At 41.2% G+C, this 21282-nt stretch overlaps 1 protein-coding gene across 2 annotated transcripts in view; it reads left to right on the top strand.

Moving 5' to 3' along the window:
- Positions 1-21282, top strand: part of prkcab (protein kinase C, alpha, b) — a 91560-nt gene that overhangs the window by 57658 nt on the left and 12620 nt on the right. Inside the window, exons 4-9 of one of the 2 annotated variants that reach the window (XM_018670829.1) lie at positions 4479-4590; positions 6704-6832; positions 15846-16002; positions 16182-16316; positions 17627-17720; positions 19897-19926. In XM_018670829.1, coding sequence (XP_018526345.1) covers positions 4479-4590; positions 6704-6832; positions 15846-16002; positions 16182-16316; positions 17627-17720; positions 19897-19926 — 657 coding nt within the window. The remainder of the gene's footprint in view (positions 1-4478; positions 4591-6703; positions 6833-15845; positions 16003-16181; positions 16317-17626; positions 17721-19896; positions 19927-21282) is intronic. The other variant, XM_018670836.1, reaches the window with a different exon arrangement.

The raw sequence follows: 21282 nt of genomic DNA, 5'->3' as shown, positions 1-21282 counted from the left end.
GTTAGATACATGAAGCAATAAGGATCAATTTGGGCTCTGGGAAGTTGTTGGTGATTGGTGTTTTTCACTACTTCATAAACTGAGTGATCAATCAAAACAAATAATCATTATTTGCAGCCTTAAATTCTGTATACATTTCTGTTTAGTGTTCAATCTGATACATTGTGCATCTTTGAAAAGTCTTGGGATCTTAACTAATTTGCCCAAAACTTACTCACACACTGAGTTTGTGACAAAAAAATACATTGAAAAGTCAGACTACACAATCAGTTTGCTCCAGTGGGTCAAGATCATGGACCACTTAACTTGTCAAACACCGCAAGAGGTGGCAAACTACCTTGCATTAAACAAGCAATCTTCATGTGTAGTGCTCGACTTTGTTTCCATGTATGACAGGCTGGGCCATTATCATTGATACTGTGTACCCCAGCATAAGATCATGTCAGGTATATTAGTTAAAGGTACCCTGTTGTAGGACTGTAGTAGGACTATGGAGTAATGTTATGTGAGGGGGTCCTTGTTCTTTCATGCTGCTCTGCCAATCGACAGTTGGTGGCAGTAATGCATAAAGAAGCATTACAACACACCATTAAAGTCAGCGAAGAAGAGGACTACAAGCTTGCAAACATTGATGTAAACATGGCCCGATTTTAAACTTGTTTAAAAGTTGGGTTTAGCAAATGTTTTATGAGAAACCAGAAAACTCCACAGGACAGCTTTAAGCTGGGGAGATGTCAATTTAAGGAAGAAAATCCTCCTTTTCCAGCGGCTCTGGAGAGATGCAGTGCGTTGCTTAGGGACACTTCAGTGAGTGGGATGCCTCTCATCTTATCAGAACCATATCAAATCAAACAAGGATGAAGATCATAGACTTAAAAATGCATCATAAGAGGAAATTACACTACACATTACACTTTGTAGCCATCAACCCAATTTGTATGAAGCAGATGTGAAGGAAGCTCTGAAGGGTTGCCTGTTAACCAATTAACCCCAGACATGAATCACATCAGCCTCATCGCTCTCCCCTTCACTTTTTATGACGATAATATCCAATTAGTAATTAGATATTGTTACCTCCGGTGGCGATGTGCCTGTCAATGCCTGACTATAATTAGCAAGACCGGCGTTTGACTCATCATCACTGTTCTCATCATCGACTTCTTCCCCCTTCTTCTGCTTGATGTGGCCCTTGTTACGCTCCGAGGAGTTCGGTAGCGGTATCATCTCGCCTCACTGCAACCAACTTCCCTCCTGGTTTTGCCTCAGCAGCTCTGTCTGTTAGTGTTGACGGTGTGTCCGCCAGCATCTTTGCCCAGCACTGCATGATGCCCAGTATCTAAATGGCTGAGAGGATGTTTGATAGATACAGACTGAAATGATGACTTATCAAGCTGGTTGTAAATTCATTTTTTAGATGTGCCACTCTCCACTCTTTGCTGATGTTTGTGTTTGAAATATTTTGCGAGAACAAATGTGTTCACATATGTGCCAATGCTTCAACACACACACACACACACACACACACACACACACACGTGTAAACAGATCACCTGAAACAAACCTGAAGGGAAAGCTCTATGGTGTTTTTCTGTGCATGCATGTTTGCATGTGCATCTAAGTGAACTGGCAAGACAAAAGCAAGGATGAGTTCCCTCCACTCTGCTCTCAGCTCCCATTCGTTTCACCCATGGATGGATCAGTGAACACTTACAGTGGGCCCAGGGGTCCAGAGGGCCCCTGAGCCACGTCCTCAGTGTGAAGAGACTGTTGTGAACAATTTGTTTCAGTGTCAAAGGGCTCAGTCATTCTTAATAAACGTTCCTAAGAAAAAAAATAACTGACAACACCATCATGACTGCTTCAAATAGTGCTTTTCTGCAGGACATTTACGCCTTGTGCTCCATAATGGTGCCATTTCAAGGTGCAACCCTCTGAAACTCTGCTTGAAGAAATCAAAAACATCTACAACTGTGTGCGCACTTGACCAAACATTTTTATGTGGCAGTGTGGGCCACAATGAAAGCTGCCAAGTGTTCTGCCTCTTCAAGCATTTGCACATTTAATATTATACATATTATTGTGTTTTATACATAATCAAAACAAAGAAAGGAATGGGCTCGACTGGCTCGCCTTTATCTTGAGTCCTTTGGTGTAAGGGAATGCTCACAAAAATTCTTCCTCTTCTTGTAGTGGCAGCAGCTGAATCATTATGGTTCATAACCTGCATTGTGTTATGCAGTGCTTATTTATATAAGCAAGTGGCATTGATAACCATCCAATGCAACAGCCTGGCAGTTAGTCCTACCTTAAAGAAGCCTTGCATATTCTGTTAGAGAGATTTTGATTCACCTGTCTTGTCATTTTGGAGGATGTACTTTGTATCATTGTTTTATAATCTCTCAATCTCAGTCTCTCTGCATCTGAGCAATTGTTCAGTTTTGGTCGCATCCACGATTTTTCTGGGTTTTTGCACCAAAGCAAGTCTCTAAGATGGCCTACAGGGTGGAATAAATGCATGCATGCAATCATGCACACACACACTTGCAGAAACCGAAGGCGAGGAACAGATTAGGTCTTCACACCCTGCCTCTTCCTTGCAACGGGCTGCACTGAGTCGAACACTCAGGATGACTGTGACTGGAAACACTTCCTTTTTAATTTTACCCATGGATCTCAAGAGCACGGGTAGGGGGGGTCGGGAAGGGGTGTGAACAAAGACACAATGACACAGGGTAAAAGAGAGAAACATATAAGGGAAGGAAGATGAGAGACAGAGGAGAAAGCTCACCATAAAAGCAAGAAACATCCAGGGCTTTCTGTCCAGAGACTTGGAGGGGAAGGGAGTGAGGAAGACAGCTGATAAAGTGAAAGGAAGAGAAAGAAATGGAGAGTGGGGAGATGCTATCTCCTCTGCAGCTGCCCAAGTCCCTGGTGTCTGTTGTTCACTGAGCAGACTTCTTTTAAGATAAATTCATACTTCCACACATGAAAAGTTGAAAAGAATTTTGCGTGCTCATGCTGTATGGGTTTTGGGTTGCAAAATGAGGGAGACCCAGAAGAGAAGAGTCAAGACACAAGGGGCAAGACTATTACACCATCTGCTTTTTTTGTTTTGTTTTGCTTTGTTTTCTCTCAAGAAAAGCCTCCAAGAAAGGCCGGAGGAAAGCAGCAAAAATAAGCGAGCTTACTAAAAAGAGAACATGCTAATTAGACTTTTCCGGGATTCTCACGCCACTGACTGCTTCCCCTGCCAATCACACCCTAACCACCCGGCAGCTCCCGCCTCTGTCATGCACAGACCTTCTCTCTGTTGCCGTCTCTTTCACACTCTCCTTCTTTTGCTTTCGTCATGTCGGCTGCTTGATTTAGCGTGTTTGTGTTTGTGAAAAAAAAAGGGCACTTTTCAACGATGTGGGCCCACTTACTCAGTCAGCAGCCTGTATAATTACACATGCAGTCATTCTGACACATTTCAGCATGATGGAGGCGACACTGGTGGGGGTTTATCCACCCTCATTTGCAGGGCTTTAATTACAGCTATGTTTGTTTTGCGGTGATTGTAGAAATTAGCTAACCTCGGCTATCACAATACTGACTGGAAAATATATGAATCGATTTCCAACAAGTGAAACTTGGCTGTGCAGAATAACAGATCCCACTGCAAATGTTCCAACTAAACGTGTATATATGTGGCAGGAAACATCAAGACAACATCATGCAGTTTCTACTGTCCTGCCAGTTTTCTTGGAAACCTCATCATCAGATCATCAATCCCAACAATTGCTCATTAGCTGGATTTTTACTCTGCACAAGTGCCAGATGTTCTGGCCAAGATAAACAGTTGCTCAGTTACGCCAGCTCCTGGCACTACAGGATCACTGTACTGTGTTTATTTGTGCCTCAACAACATTTGAAGACTGAAACGGAGAGGATGCTGGGAAAGTTTCCAGGATGACAAGATGGAGAGCACTGACACCGAGCACAAAAACGCTTGAACCTTACATGTTCTCACCCACGACAATGATCTGACATATAATTTCCATCTGGATCTTTCTTTCTTTCTTTAACGGAAATGTATCAGTTTATTTCAGCTGTTTGTAAAGTACCATTTGAACCAAATGAGGTTCCTCTTAAGCCCAAATGACACCTTTTGAATTATGAGGGCACTGTGACCTTGATGTGTAGCCTTTTCAGGAGAAAGAGAAGATGCATGTAGTGGGGAAAAATGGAAAATGTATTTTTGTGCTTAAGAAAAGATAAGAACTTCTACAGAAAACAAGCTTGATAAGTTTTGGACAATGTGGATAATGTAAAACATATATTGTAACGAGGCTAAAGGTGCCACTATACTCCAACAGACTTCTGTTTTAGTATACTGACGCCTTTAGTCCTGTTATTATCGTCTGTGCTTATGCTCCCACAATCTTCAGTTCCATGATATTTAAATGTTTCTCTCCCTGTCTCTCTTTGTTGCCCAGGACCCCAGAAGCAAGCACAAGTTCAAGATCCACTCGTACGGCAGTCCCACCTTCTGCGACCACTGTGGTTCGCTGCTGTATGGGCTCATCCACCAAGGGATGAAATGTGACAGTGAGTACACACCCTGTCTGCGTGCATGTGTGTGTATGTGTGTGTATGCACCTGTGTCAAATATGCTGTGCTGGTTTCCGTCTCAGAGCCGGCCCTAATGAGAACAGATGGGAATAGACTGGTACTATACTACGCTGAGCCACATCTGAGGCCCAGGCAGAATTCTCTGTCCCGACCTGCTGAGTCCTCTCTGCGCTCCCATTCTTTCCACCCACACTCCTCTATCAACTCCTCTTTCTTTCGCTCTTTCTTCCCTCTTTACTGCACCCATTATTTCCCCTTTACCCCCATGCTCCCCCTCTTTCCCTTTCTCCTCTAAATCACCTTTTTATTTCCCCTCACATTTTTTCTACCATGTCTCTTGTTTATCGTTTTGTCCCTCACTGTACCTCCTCTGTCCCCTCTCCCTTCCTGTTTCCTCACCCTCTCTATCCTTCACCCTTCCTCCCTCTCACCTCCTCTTGCTCTGTCTATTCGTCTTTGGGTCTCTGGTGGCGGTCTCATCGCAGATGGTAATGGAAGCACACCAGAACAAATTGATGCAGGGAGGCCATCGTTATTAAGAGCTGCTTCCCCGTCTCTCGTCTCTCCTTGTCTCCTCCCAGCATGTCAGCCTGACAAGCTTGCCGAGTGGAAGGAGGAAGGCGGGGGTGGGTGGGGGGAGCAGGAGAGATGGATGGTTGGGTGGAAGAGGCCAGAAAGAGGGAGGATAGGAAGAGGAGGTTAGACAGAAAGTTAGAGGGCAATAAGGGACAGAGGAGGAAACGAAGGGGAAGAGGAGAACAAATGTTCACTCTCCCCTCTGGTCCCTTATCTGTTTGGTTTTGTCAAAGTGTGTGTGTGTGTGAGTGTGTGTGAAAGTACAAGAAAGAGCCGCAAGCAAAAATAATTCACAGAAATTTCAAAATTAAGGCTAACTAGCCTCTATAATAATGTTAGGGGACCATGTTTATCAAAGTAAAGACCACATTTCCCATGAACCCTCTTGCTTCCTGAAGCTGCTAGTCCGCTGGATGGTGATCTTATCTGCTTACAGTGATTATAGCATCTCTAAGTAAATGTGGTGATTACTTATTGATGTTTAAGTGCCAGACAGCACCTTTGAGAATAGCTGTGGCTTTTGTGATTACAGCTTTTACCCACTGAAAATAGACGTTTCTGTGTTGAATCAGACTGTTCTCTAAAACAAATCTTTTGCCACATTAGGTCTCTACCACAGCATGCATCTGTTTTGGGGGGTTCAAAAGGAAGTCGCCATTGTGCCCAGAGAGTTCAGTCCCACTCAAAGTTCATGACAATCCATCCAACAGTTGTTGAGACTCGATTCACTCAAAACCACAAATGTAAACTTTATTGTGGCACTTAAGGAAAAGATCACCAAAGTCGGGGGGGTTTATCCTTTGGGGATCATGAATGTCTGTACAAACATTCATGGCAATCCATCCAATATCTATCAATCATCAATCATCAATCTGGAAAGAAGTAATGGGCCGTCATGACTGGCACCAACATTACCTCAGTAGGTAATATTAGATAAAAAATGGAAAAGTTCCAAAAGGTTTTTACAGATGAAAGCAGAAGGGAACTTTTGCAGTTCCGTAATCATTAGGTTCTAGTTTAAGTTTAAAGAGTACAAAACCTCAACTCCCTGTCCTCCCTTCTTTGATGTTTTCTTTCTAAGAACCTGCTTTCATTTATTTAATTTCTTTTATTCATCCTTTTGTTAAAATACAATAATTCAGCACAGCTCCCTGATTTTTTTGTTGTGCACTCGTTCTGTATCTGCTGTCACTGACACCTCTGTAGAAAACTGTCAGTTCAATCAGTTCAAGTTTCCCCACACCAACTCTTTTTGTACATTTTCTTCAGAGGCAGCAAATTTTCCTCACCACAATGTCTCACAAATTGCATGAACCTTAAATTCAGCAAAAATGCGCAATCAGCCACACTTATCCTAATCTGTCCTCCCTTTATGTGCATGATTCATCTCAAACATGTATATAATAAGGAAAGAAGTACATTTCACTGCTGAGCTTCAAATTAAGTCCTCTACAGTCCTCCACAGATAAACTCAACGCTCTGTATGTTCCCCTTCCTTTTTCTCTCTTTCTAGCCTGCGACATGAACGTGCATAAGCAGTGTGTGGTCAATGTGCCAAGCCTGTGCGGGACGGACCACACAGAGCGCCGGGGTCGTCTCTTCCTCAAGATCGAGGTCAGCGGGGACAGGCTACACGTCACAGGTTGGTTTGAGACTTAAATATATCTCTCTGTGGCTGCATGTCGTACTTCAGGCTGCTCAGCTTCACAGTGACGTGAGCAAGCGGAGTTTATTCATATTTATAATTTTGGGCTCCTGTGAGAGACTTAGATTTGTTTTAATGAACTTTTCAGAAAATGTGTGGAACAATGAAAAAATGTGTATTTTCCTGGGTAAAAACATTTTGTATTTACGGCTGGATGGTCTAATCTGTATCAATCTATCTGTATCACATTTTATAGGCTCATCATAGACTTTTTGGTAGAATCTTATTAGTCAGTCAAGTCAAATTTATATATACGCAATTCACAACAGAAGTATCTCGAGACCTGACAAGTAACGAGTAAAAATAGGTGTTGTATATAATATTTGCCATTAAAATGTAGTGGCATCTGACGTCCACTGGCCCAGAAAGGATTTCAGTCATATACAGTCATTACCAAAGGAACAGCTGCGAAACAATGACAAAACATATCTGTGCATCACAAACCATCTGGAATGACTCACTGTGGTTTCAAAGTTTTATCCATTAGGTCCAATAAAAATCAAACTGTCTCAAAGAGCCAAATTTCAGTATTTTATTTTTGTGTCATTCAGGTGCGTCAGTAGGAAGTCAACCACCTAAAAGACTAGTGTGCATGCTCCATGAGCCAAAACACATGGAAGCCTGAGAAAACTGTAAAAACAGAGTATGCAGAGTATGCACCCTGGAAACCCTAGAAACAGCTTCTGGAGTCAATATCTGATTCTCTTATTTACTTAATACATGAACATAATTGAGCAACTCTGTCAAACACATTTTTTATGAAACATACTCGCTGGTTAAGTAAAGATGTTGGTTTTGGTTAAATATAAATAAACATGTTGTGTCTGAAGCCACTGTAAACTTTTTCTTTATTAAACCAGATCACAATATTTACCTAACTCAAACCAACTGCTGCAAGAGCCTTAAGATAACTAGGAAAAAGTTTTAAAACATTTTTCTCATAAATTCAATATCAATGTATTAGTGACAACATATCCTTACTATGCTAATAGTTAATGTAATAACAGTAGCCTAGTCACAGACATGTTGTCTTAATAAATGTATTTGCTGTTTAGTTGTTGTTTAAATCACACAAAAAAATAGCAGATTTAACTATATGGCATCCATCTGTGTCAGCACAAAAATGAAGTCATGACTGCCTTCATAACCTACGTGTCGCGCGCGTATGTGTGTGTGCTCCTGTGTGTATTTTCAACACCTCCAAATTATCCTGTCAGTCAAGAGCAGCACCTGGAGTGGAGAACTCTCTGGTGTTAAAACCCCTTTGGCAGGGAGAGAAATGACTGCTGGGTCACTTCCACAACCTCTCTCTGTCTCTCTATCACACACACACACACACACACACACACACGCTGGAGCATGGCGAGACAGCGCTGGTCAGGGAATATGATTGCTGAGGCCAATAAAGTGTTTCTAACTCAGTGGGGATCAACCAGGAATAACCTGCAGCTACAGCAGGAGTGGCAGATGTGATTGACTCGGAAATATATTGCTTTCCTAAAAATGTGTGTTTGTTTGTTTGTTTATACTTGCCTTGATGGAAAGATGTAGGGAGTGAGAGAGAGCTGTATTCACCAAAGACTTAAATCATTTTTTGCTCTACTTGCTTTTTATTTACCCTGCTGTACACAACATCCAGCTCTTGTCTGTTTTACTGTGGAACAAGGTCTGAACTGCTGCGAAACATCAACAGTTACATGTTTCGTTTAATGTCCTTGTCCTCTCTGTTTGTGAAGTTGACTGCTGTACGTGTGTGTGTGTGTGTGACGATGATGGTGGTGATAGTGGTGGTCTCGTTGACATGGTTACCTCAGTCGGACAGAGCCTGTAACCGAGCTCGTATTCGCAGAGAGAGTGGGAGAGACGGCTGTTACCATGCTAAATTGATGTGCTTTCTCTCTCCCCACCTCGTGTTGTCCTTGATTTGATGCGTACACACACCAAAACACCCACCAGCGTTCCAGTGTTTATGAAAGTGTTGCTGCTGCTTCACGCTGTGTCAGCTTCAAGGAACGTACGACAGTATGCTCTGCAGCACCTGCTACTGGCATATGTGATGTCTGATATTTAAAAAACATACAAACTCTGGACTTCTGTGTCTGTTTTCCCTTCAACATACGGCTGTGATCATCTATTATCCCTTAGTCTGTTCATAGTTTTTCTTCATGATTTCCAAGAACCCAAGAGTCTCCTCGTTATGTCAGACAGCCTTGAAGAGAAAAGCAGTGAATGCTCACATTTGAGAAGCTCCAATCAACAACTTCTGAAATAATACATGTGTTTTCAAAGTTGTTGTCAGTTGTTATCTGTTGATCTATCCAATCTTTATATAAATGGTAAGTGGCTGTATTTATGTAGCACTTGGCTTTGCATCTAACAATGCAGTTTGGGTTGTCAGTGTCTTGCCTAAGCACATTTCAATACATGGACGGGGAGGATCTGCGAACTCCACGACCGCCTTCTCACTCTGTGTGTATATGTGTGTCATCATGGCCAAAAGTGAGTCTGAGTGCTTTGGTGTTAACGCATTTGTCTGTGGACAAATTTTGTCATTCGCAACCATTCAAGATACAGTCAAGAACCTTTACAGGTTAGTTTGAGCCAAATTCAAAAATGGGTGTGGTGCGACCCATGACTACTGAGTAATGTAGGAATAACTACAGAGTACTCTTGGTTTGGATCTTTTCTTTCTTGTCTGTTAGAAAACACATGAAATGTTGTGTTCATTAAATTTCAAGGATCCAGACCAAGTTAAAAGGAAAGAAAGATTAAAAGAATGGAAATGTTGGACCTGTTGAGACAGAGGATGGACTGTGATTGACAGAGAAAAGAAGATCAATGTTGAGAACAATACAGGAGGGAGGTAAAGCAGAGGAAGTGTATGTTCTGCTGTGTTTTGTTTGTTTGTTTTTTTCCATCTCCTTCTCTAATGGCAGCAGTCTGAACAGTGAAGCTTCAGCTTGTTCTCCGGCTCCCCTCTGGCTCCAACAGACAAGTGGCGGGCCTTTGTGGTTCACCGCACCGATGTGAACTTGATTAAATCTTTCCAGCCAAGAAAACAGACACATCTCCCAGGCTCTCTCTCTCTCTCTCTCTCTCTCTCTCTCTCTCTCTCTCTCTCTCTCCTCTCTTTTCCCTCCTCTGCTCCCTCTAACTCCATCCCTTCTTCCAATATTGACATTTCCTGTTATCTTCTCCTACCTGTTCCTTCGAGATCTCAGCGTGTCTTCCCCCACCCTCGTCATCCATTTTCTCTCCATACCTGCTGAGCTCCTGTCCATCCACTCATTCTTCAGTGAGACATCAGCATCTGTCCTTTTTTTCTCTCATCTTTTTCAACCAGCTGAAATCATTGCCCAGTTGAGTGACTTGTCCTTTTCCATTCTGGCTCTAATGTCTCATTCCCTTCTTCTTCTTCTTCTGCAGACTCTGTCTCTTTTGCTCTTTCTCTACGTTTTTTTTTTTTTTTTGGTTTGTTTATCTTGCTCTTTCTTTTCATCCCATTTACCCCATGCTTTCTTTCCTTTTTTGCACTGATTACCTCCTTCATCCCTCTCTTACTCCTCTCCTTGATCACCGTCTCCTCTAGCGAAAACGACATAAATAACCCATGGGCCTGAGCAGACGTTTATTGTGGAGTTTTGAGGAAAGGCAAACATGCAAACATCTCTCTATGACCTGTCTACACACACACTCACACACACTATAGGGCAAATGAGGATCAGGCCAAAGTGAGCACACAGCGGTGAGATTTCCTACTGCTGACATGCTTGCCTCAGGTTCCAAGCACGGTTGAACAAGAATACATTTTTTTTCCTCCACTGACACAACTCATAGCACTGTCAGGCCTGTGGTACAAACAAAGGTCTAAGATTTGATATTAGGATTTAAATTTCAAGAGGCTTTTCACAAATTTGTAGATAACAGCTTCTCTATAGTATCTATCTTACTGGAACATGTGATTTGTCTGAAAGTAAACATGATCACAAACACATTTTTTTTTTTAAATTTATATAATTTATATGATAATCTTCCTGTAGCATTTGTATTCTTAATATGAACTATTTATAAATGTTTATAACACATTATAACCCTTTAATGTAGTTGCAATCTGTTTTTCATGCTTTACTTATTACATCAGTTATGATTTATTTATTTATGAGTGAAAAGCACTTTTACAGTCTTCATGACAGACATGGGACTGAAAGCTCTGGGAGAAATCTACTAAGTTGACCTCAGCTTAATTTTATTTAATCAAGCTATTATTTCTGAGGTCAAGAATGAACATTTGTGGTCATGAGTGTTGAATGCATCTAAAAACACTTTAAAATGGGTATTAAAAGCTAATACATGTTTCATAACATTGTCTGTGTAGCCATATACACGTCATCATTAAACATAATGTTATACTGTATTATTAATTATTCATCAACTGTTTACACATATTACACATATTATCAACTGTAGCTAGCAATCTCATTAAGCTAACGTTAGCTTAGTAAGTTGGTTGAAAACACAGTCTGAATATTTCCAGCTGGTTCATTTTAAAAACAAGAAGCCGGTAAAAGAGTCTTAAATATGCGCTTGATAGCTAGTGACATGATATCAATCTTAAAGACTGGTTCCAGGCAAAACGTTAGCATCCTCACCAGATGCAAATGTTTGCAGCCACTGCACACTGGAGCTGCTAAACACACTGTTTAATCCATTCTTTACACTTGTGATGTGGTAGTATTAGTGGTTTTTGAAAGGGCAAAAAAAAGGAGACCAGCATCCAAACAATTTAAATGCTGAATATCTCTCTTACTACAGCCAGTATGTGCACTGTTTTACCATTTCAAAGCTTGTCGGGCCTGCCATGCATATTTGGGGAAGAGGATTTAGCAAAAATGTTACTAGTACATTTCAGCTGAAGGAACTGAATGTTTTGATATGCTGTAAAATGTTCCTGTATATTGCTCAGCTTTTGGCTGTCAATGTAGCTGATCTTATTCTGCTTTAAGCCTTTCAATAATTCACTTAAACCCTTTCTCACTTTAAAGTGCTCTGTGAATTTTGTTTTAGTGGAGTGTGGGTGGATTTTTACCAAAAAAAAAAAATTTTTTTTAAATCAAAGCACCGCTCATGTCTCACTGACGAGCATCATTTCTCTCTGAAGCCCGGTCTCAGCTGAATATCCTAATTGCACTTCCTTTAAACGACCAACAGCAGAGATAGAAATCTTAGGTTCGTGTTGGTCCTCCTGCTCCCTCCATTGTGTGTCTGCATTCAGATCCCTGACACCGTGCAGCAGGGATCCATCCAGCCCCTGTTTGGCCGTGCAGCTCTCCCCCACCCCACCCCACCCAGATTATCAAGCATTCATTGGTTGCACATGGCATTGTTATGCAACGACACATTTGAATTTCAAAGCCTTTTCGGGAGATTACACTGTCAGCCCACCGCAGCCCCGCACGCACCCACCCCGGGATCCAAATGATATGTCATTTTTAGCTGTGGCATATTTTTATTAAGCAGGCATTCAGTTCAGATACAAGAAATGAAGGTAACATGGATATTTTTGTGCGTGTTTCATGTACTTTGTCTGCTTCATGGTGTATTTAAGAATATCAAATGATGGTTAACAGTACATTTGTTTCAGTCCCTGGGAGATTAAAGTGTGCAGTCTCGAGTTGAAGTTCAGACTTGCTGTTGGAGAGAAGCTATTCAAACTGATGTTGTGTTCAGGTGTTCTGGTAGCATTAAGTGCAGGGAATAACACTTTAGATGAATTATTGTAGCTATAAGTCAATAAATATTTGTTTAGGAGAAGAAAGAGCCTGAACTTTGTCATTCATTATCTCTAAACTACAGAGGATCCAGGCTCTAAAAGTGTCAGCTAAGTGCCATTGCACTTTATTGTTGTGTTTGTGTTGATACATGTGGAAAAGCAGAACATTTCACTTCTTTGTGCAAGATGGTTGCAAGGCAGAGGCAGAGTGGATGCATGGTGGTAGTTTTCCTTCTCCTGTGACGTATGTGTGCACAGTGTAGACAACAGCCTTGTTCCAGTGATAGTGAATGAGCGACGCCTCTAATCAAGTTAACAGAAACACAATGTGTGTCTGCATTCTCTGTCGATATCATCGTCAGTTTTAAAGCAAAGAAGTCATAAAGGCAAAACACACATGAGCAGGAAAACACACACACCACACACACACTAATTTTATTGGTAACTACCTCATAAGGAGCGAAGAGAGGGGAGGATGCAGAAGGCGAGCAGCTCTTGTTGTATCTAAGCAACAACAGACAGCAGAGATGGTCCTTGATCACTGATGATGATGTTTCATTGTGTGTGTGTGTGTATGTGTGTGTGTGTGACAGAGAGAGAGAGAAGATAGAGAGAGAGAGAGAGAAAGTAAATTTGTTTATGTACATGTGCCCTCTGTGTGTAACTTGCAAACATACTTCACTGGCATACATCACCTATTCCATTTCATCTGTTTCTATACATCTGTTTCTATACATGTGTTGTGTGTGTGTTGCCTCATTAGGTGTGTTTACAGCCCTGTCGAAGTTGCTTTGGCGTTGTTTGGCGCCAGCGTTGCCATGGAAGTGACTGATGCCTACAACGCCGCCACAGCCAGCAGAGGGGAGGATTTAGATGAGAACGTGGGATGCTGAGATTTTCCTTCTGCTGCTCGTACTTCATTGTGTGCGTCTGTGTGTGTGTGTGTGTGTGTGACTTTGTGTAACAGTATCAGTGTCCGTGTGTGTGTGTGTGTGGGCTTGTGGGCGAGCGTGAGACAGAAAGAGAGAGACTAAAAGACAGGAGGAGGGATTAGCTGAGAATTTGTATTGGATAAGAAGTGAACTATGAGGTTGAAGCATCACATTCATGAACAAGGTAAAAGCTTCTGACACTGGCTTTTTTTGTCAGATATGCAAAACTGAATGAGAGACCTACACTGCCCTCTACTGCATGAAACTGGAAGGAGGAGGAGAAAAATGTAACGCTCACATGAAAAGTTACAATATTCCTGTGAAAGTCAGTGATTTTCACCATCATGTTATGAATTTAATAAACTCTGTTATATTAATTTCCTTCTCACCAGTTCTTGATAGATCTTCAATTTTCTGATTAATGCTATTATTAAACTGACTTGAATTGAATTTGAAGCATAATAGCAACATTTTTTATTCATGTTCTCACCATTCACTTTTCCTCTTGTTGTTTCTTTTTTCTGTCCACAGAGATAAAGATAAAAATTCAGGGCTTATTTTTCCCCTTAGACCTGCAAATATCTGCTTTTTCTGCCATTTTTCTCCCTTGTGGAAAAACCATTTGTTTTATTCTGTTCAAGGAACACAGACCTAAAAAGATGCCAAAAATAGATGATCTAGCACAGGCAACCAGTGATTAGTATTAAATAATTTATTTCATCTGACTAATCTTAGGTTCTCAGAGCATTGATTCATTTGGACCAACTGTCCAAACACCCAAAATATTCACTTAAATACAGATCAGTCAGCACATTTTCACATTTGAAAAGTTGGAGAAAGTGGATTTTTTTGGGATATGTTGGTTCAAAATGGACCTTGATCATCAAATCACTTGCTGTTCATTAAGTTGATTGACTGTTGACTCTGTTTTATCAATATTTTATGGTGCTTATCCTTAGTTTTCTCCTAATTCATATGTCTTAATCCATTTAAAGCATGTTGTCTTGCAAACCTGTCACATCCAGCGATGAAAACAGCTAAATGTCAAAATAAATCAGATTAAATCTCACAGAGACAGAGCTAACTGAGCTGCAGTGACTCTGTGTGACATTTCTCTGATGTGTCTGCATGCTTTGTATTCAGCCCTGTAATATGTATGCTCCAGAGCTAAAATACATTACCGCTGTTTTAATGAAAAATCTCAGCAAACGTGTCCTTGTGTGAAAGTTCGCACTGACTCTCTGAAACAGTCAGTTCTGCAGCCTTTTTTTTTCCCTCATGCACTGTGCCTGATTACATTTAAATATGCAGAGAGGGGAGGCTGGAGCTGATAAACACAGTTTTAGAGGATGAGTGTGATCCTGTTTCTGCTCTCCATCTGTTGTAGTTTTGTTGTTTGTTAGTGTCTTTCTTTCTTTGACAGTGGGATCCTCCTGTGTCTCTCCTCAGTTATTGCGTATTGTGTAATTCATGCTGTATTTGACGGTCCTATATGTCATTTGTTTGTGTGTTCACATGATGTTGCAAAGTGGGGCAGTGGTGGAGTCGGCCCATTGGCCACTTACAGTAGATGTTGTCGCCATGGTGAGAGTGGCATGCTTATACCGCCCCGTCCCCCTACTCCTGTTGCTATGTTACAGTTTTTTTTTCCCCATTTGTCAGTTACGATGCAAGGAAATGTCATGCCTCCCTCACATTATCTGCTCACCTCTTGCCTAACCATGAGAGAGTGCACTACCAGAGACATTCACTCTCCTCGCTGATCACCAGTCTTATCACCTGTCATATTTACTTGAGTTACTTGAGTTGAATGTGGTAGGTACACTTTTGGTCGAGTTACTCTTTTCAGTTTTTCTTGTTTTTGTTGATTTTACGTGTGCGTGCGCCCCAACACCCACCAGTGTTATAATCCTGTTAGTGTTGTTTCACACTGTCAACTTGAAGTGAATTTTGACAGTATGTTTTGCTTCGCAGCACCTGTTATCAGCGTATGTGGTGCCTGATTTGTTGAGCCATTAGCTGAGTAACTGAGGACACACACTAATCTATCTATCTATCTATCTATCTATCTATCTATCTATCTATCTATCTATCTATCTATCTACCTACCTACCTACCTACCTCTGAGTCAGTGTGGGGACCTGGAGTCACTGAATCTGGCTGAGGACTCAAACACACACATGCGTGCGCACACACACACACACACACACACGTTTACACTCTTTGTCTCTTCTTCTCTTCTTCTAAGTGGGTGAAGCCAGGAACCTGATTCCCATGGATCCAAACGGTTTATCAGACCCGTATGTTAAACTCAAGCTCATCCCAGACCCAAAGAATGAGACCAAACAGAAGACCAGGACCATCCGTTCGTCTCTCAACCCCTGCTGGAACGAGTCTTTTACCTTGTGAGTCAAGTCAGGCCAAGTCTGTGTGTGTGTGTCTCTACTGTTGTGCCTGAGTCTATGTTTAATTAATACTGTTTTTAGAGTTGACAAATTTCAAAGAGCACAAAGGAGAAAGTATTTGAGTCTCTATCATTACATGTTGTTTCTTTTTCCTCCCCTGTGTGTGTGTGTGTGTTCAGTAAACTGAAAGCATCAGATAAGGACCGCCGTCTGTCTATTGAGGTGTGGGACTGGGACCGGACCACCAGGAACGACTTCATGGGCTCCATGTCGTTTGGAGTGTCCGAGCTCATCAAAGCTCCCACGTGTGGATGGTCAGTCGACTCCCGTTTAATTCCACTCATTCCAACAACTGAGGAAGTGCACTTTTAAAATTTCTGATTCCGCTTAACTCGGCCTGGTGTGACCTGGCTGTCACATCCGCATAGTATTGTGGTGCCAGTGTCACGACCAGTGTTGCTGAAACTGATGGCCAGTTTTTTTTACTTTTCTTGTTTGTTTTTTTCAATGGAGACACAATTTGTAAAAGACGAAAAAGAACTTTGTTTTAAAATTCATTAATGTCAGTTCTGCTCTTACTGGTCATAGCCTTTATTTAATTAGGTCAAGTCCTACTGAGATACTGAGCTTGACATCTCTTTGACTGACCTGATTACTGAGGATACTGAGGAACAATAACAAAAAAAGCAAAAGTGATATGATATAAAATAAGATAAAAAAAATAAGTACTGTGGATTACATTGTAAACAGTGAAATTAAACATTCAGTGCAAGCACTTCTTATCATATTATAAATACAGCATAATGAAGGTGTGTGTTTGCATTTATATAGAGGTTTTTCAAGGTCATACTCTTTCAACAACTGGTCCTTTCAACCTGCAAATTACTGGAGGAGTGGAATCAGTAAGTAAATGATGGAAGTCAATGTGAATTTCTCGAAGCAGTTCGCCAACTTGTTAACTTGACACTGCGCTGGCCCCAACGATTGTGATCAGCTTCATTTCAAAACAGTCGTAAAGGCCTGTAGCTGAAGCCAGCTCCACGCACTCTGACAAACAGCACCTGCTGCCGTCATTTCCTCATCCCTCTGTCTACGTCTCCCTGTTTTGTCTCATCCTGACAACCACACGCTCATAGAGATGTCACAGCCGTCCTTCCATGGGCCGTGTTAGCATACCTGCCGTAACCTAGCCTAAACCAAGCCTGATCGACTGCTCCAGGAAATACCTGTGTGTAAAAAAAAGAAAAGAAAAGAAAAGATAAATACCTGGCACGGGTAGCTGTGAAAACAATACATTACGTCTATGTGTGTTGGTCTGCGTATTGTACTCTATATTCCAGATCATTAGATAGGTGGCCAGAGGATGTGTACATTAGAGAGGAAGTTGAGTGAAGCTGGCACTGCTGACAGAGAGCAGACCTGCAAACACTCAAAGAGGATGGAATCAGCAGCTACTTAGATTAAAGTGGTGCAGAAATACAAAGATTTGTAGCTGTGTGGGTGGACAGAAGAAGAAATGCATGAATTATGGACTAATAGTAAATTGGAAATACATGGATTTACAGCTCTTTGGATAAAAGAAATAACAAAACACTCACTCCCTCCATCGTTTTGTCTCTCTCAGGTACAAGTTGCTGAACCAGGAGGAGGGGGAGTACTACAACGTTCCCATCCCTGAGGTGGACGACGTCAACCTGGAGCTCCGACAGAAGTTTGAGGTGAGGAACAGTCAGAGGGGGTAGAGTCGCATTATGAATTTGTGACATTCAGTAAAAGCATAAGTAGATTTTCTTTCCCACACATGCACACACACGCGCGTGCGCGTCCATTGCGCGCACTCACTCTTAACAAAACATGTTCCTCTCTTCCGTCACCATGGTAACCCCCTCCTGTTCCCACTTGTGCTTTTCACCCTGTACGCTGGAGAGGGAGATCACTTTCTCCTGGCATCAAAGTGAATGCTCTTGATTTTTTTAAAGAAAAAATTCATACACAGTGCAAGATTACAGCTTCATCAGAGGTGGCAAAAAAGTGTAACGTGGACAACAACAGTAATAAAGGCAGGCCAGACAACAAAAGAGGCAAGTCCGTGTAAAAAATGCAAAAACAGTCACACCTAATAATTCAAAATGCTCACATGTAACTGTAGAAATTGCAGACCTGAGCTCTCAGCTGTGAACAGCATAGATAAAGATGACCTACCATACTGTTCAAACTGGCACATGACTTAGCTAACACATGTGAGAAGTCATACAGAAGGAGAAATAATGTTGGTGACTGTCTAAATGAAGCTCAGCAGGGGTTTTTTATGGATGTCAAAGGAAACAGCTTTAAGGCTCTTACTGTAAGTCCTTGGCCTCATTGGACTCCAGTGGAAGCTGTTACCAGCAAAGCACACGTGTCTGCAGTTGCTACATTGTGACAGTGTGAGCTAATGTGGCAGAGTTTCATCCTTTTCTTTTTATTATTATTATTGTTAACACATACATTGAAAAAGTCAAAATCATCAGGTGTTGTCAGTGAAGCCGAAGCCTGACAACGCTTGTTCCTCTGGCACAAAAGGAACAAAAACTACAGATAAATGAGCCACCGTTGCACTGGGTGACCTGTTTCTTCATTACAACTCTTCGAGAGACAGACCAACACATTTCTTGTGTGTTTTGTTTTTGTCTTTACATGGGGTTTGTTGACAATAAAAAAAGGCAAAATAAAAGCACTGCTTTACTCAGCATATATTATAGATCATATTGTTTTGAGCTCCACTCAAAACAATATGATCTATAATATCTGACTTTGTCATCTAATTCCCACACATCAGGAATCTTAACATGCTATAGAATAGGTAGAATCTATCTTCTCCCAGCTTTTCTAATATATCACGTTTTATATTAATCTTATATTAATGTTTTCTCAGTATAATTCTTGATCTCTTCCCGGTAATGAGTTTGGACCAGTGTCAGTGCAGGTTTAATCCTGTTTCCTAAAAATCATTTATAGTTCAGTTGTTTTTTTGTTTTTTTTTTGTTTTTTTGTTTTTGTTTTGTTTTAGTTTTACTTTCCTGCCAGCTACAGTCCATGTCAATATGCAAAGGATTTGAATACATAGAGGAAGTTTTAATCACTGCAAGATGTTTATTTGTATGAAAATGAATGAAAGCATTTAACTTGAATAAGTATGCAAAAACACTGGTATGGTCCTTTAATCAAGTTTAAGGAAATAACTAACGCTCACTCTCTAGTGGCCGGTCTGTTTACTGCAGGTTTCTGTCTATATGTTTTCTATTACTGCAGCACATTACAGCATCTGGACTTGAAATTAAACTTGTGACCTCTTCACTCCAATAGTAATAACAGGCAGGTAGAAGGTGGCTGCTATATTAACAAGTGCAATGTAAACAAGTGCAAAAACGTATGGGGATTTAAGTGAGGAAAAAGGACTAAGGGCAGTTTTTTATTAAAGTCCAGCTCCATGTGTGCATGCAGGTGTTGTAATACCAAGTGTAAATGTCATCCAGTCACAGCAGCCCTCAAGACGCCCAGCCTTGTTGTTTTTAATTTTCCGCTTCTCGTCATTCTGTACAACGCTGACCTTGACTTTCCTCCGAGGCTGCCGTCTTCACACAACTGTGCGGTTACCGTGGAAACTAGTGCGAGATGCAGAGATGCAGCCAGATGTGACAGAAAAAGGATTTATTCTGTTTTCTAGTCATGCCTTTGATGCCATGATTTCATGCCATTTTGTTGTTTGGAGACAGATGATTGAAACAAGTCAAAATACTGGCCCATCATTTCTCCACATGTTGTGTCTGTTTGTTTGTTTTGCAGCAAGACACACATGCATACATCAACTAACCTTTTGACCGCACTAATAAGTGAGTTTCTTCTTTCTTCTAGGCCTGCCAGTTAAATATCCACTATCTCAAGGTAGCTCTCCTGCCTGCTCCGTCTTTATCTCTTTCACTCCCAGCTTGCATCGCACTCACTTTACTTACTATGTCAGGATTGTTTGTGGATCTCTGTTGGGCTTCCACAAATTAATCTGATTTACTAACAAAGGCTCAGCTCAACAGCATATAGTTGAACCAGCCCAATTTGCTTGACCTTATATACACACTAAATTACAGTACACATGCTTTTCATTCTCTAACTCCTCTCACACACTTATACACTAACTTTCTCCCTCTTTCTGTCGCAGTTTTTCACATCTTCATCACACACATACAGTAAAACACATCTGAACATACAATTTAAGGAACTATGTTTAATTTTGATACAATGGATCAATATATTTTGAGGTTTTTGCAGCACCTGTAGCAAAACCTGACATTTGCAGCCAAGGTTTCACTATTAATTTAGATACATTCAGATACATTTAAATAAAAGTGCTGCATATACACAAACTTTAAGATATGTACTCGCCATACAAACACCAAACAGCATTATTGTTAGTAAATTTGTGGACCACTCAGGCCTCTGGTGGTGTCATGCTCCCCACCTATTCCTCATTGGCTGCCAGTGTGGTCCACAGCCTGCCCTCTACTAGTCTGGTCCAGACTATAGAAGGCTGTTGGGACATGAAGCATGGACTCACTTATTTACAGTAATTGTCTGAATGAATTCTCTCTCTCTCTCTCTCTCTCTCTCTCTCTCTCTCTCTCTCTCTCTCTCTCTCTCACACACACACACACACACACACACACACACACACACACACACACACTCACAGGTCCTCGGTGTGCATGCCAAATCTCTCCACACGGTGGCAGTGTTCTATTTATTATGAGGTTGACGTGTGGCTGTACTGTATGTGTTTGGATACAGCTCTGACATAAATATTCCAACTTCTGTTTGTGTTGAAGCAGGTAGATGTGGTTTTGTGAACTTGTTTGTATGATGTGAAGTTGTCTCATTTTTATGTAGGCAACTGGTCCATGTGAGACATGTTTAAGTGTGATTTTTAAAATGACCACTAGATGTCTCTGCAGAGTCAGGGTGATCATAGAGGAGCTAATGCGAGCTGCAGCAACCAAAGTGAGAACAGGATCAACACATTATTCACATGTTTCTTGCTGGCGGAACTTTACTACTACTACTATTATAAAAGCATGACATATGATGTATAGATACATACACTTTTTTGTGTGTAGTGTTGACATGCACAAAAATATCATCCTTCTAGCTGTGAGTTTACGTCAGTGGATCCCAACATTTTTTGACCCATGATCCCTTAAAAAAAATCCATCAAAACATCCCTTAAAAGTTATGGGGAGTAAAACAAAA

Source organism: Lates calcarifer, linkage group LG11 (genome assembly GCF_001640805.2).
Source record: "Lates calcarifer isolate ASB-BC8 linkage group LG11, TLL_Latcal_v3, whole genome shotgun sequence".
Classification (NCBI taxonomy): domain Eukaryota; kingdom Metazoa; phylum Chordata; class Actinopteri; family Centropomidae; genus Lates; species Lates calcarifer.
The sequence above is the reverse complement of the archived record's forward strand: the minus strand, read 5'-3'. Positions and strand labels throughout refer to the sequence as shown.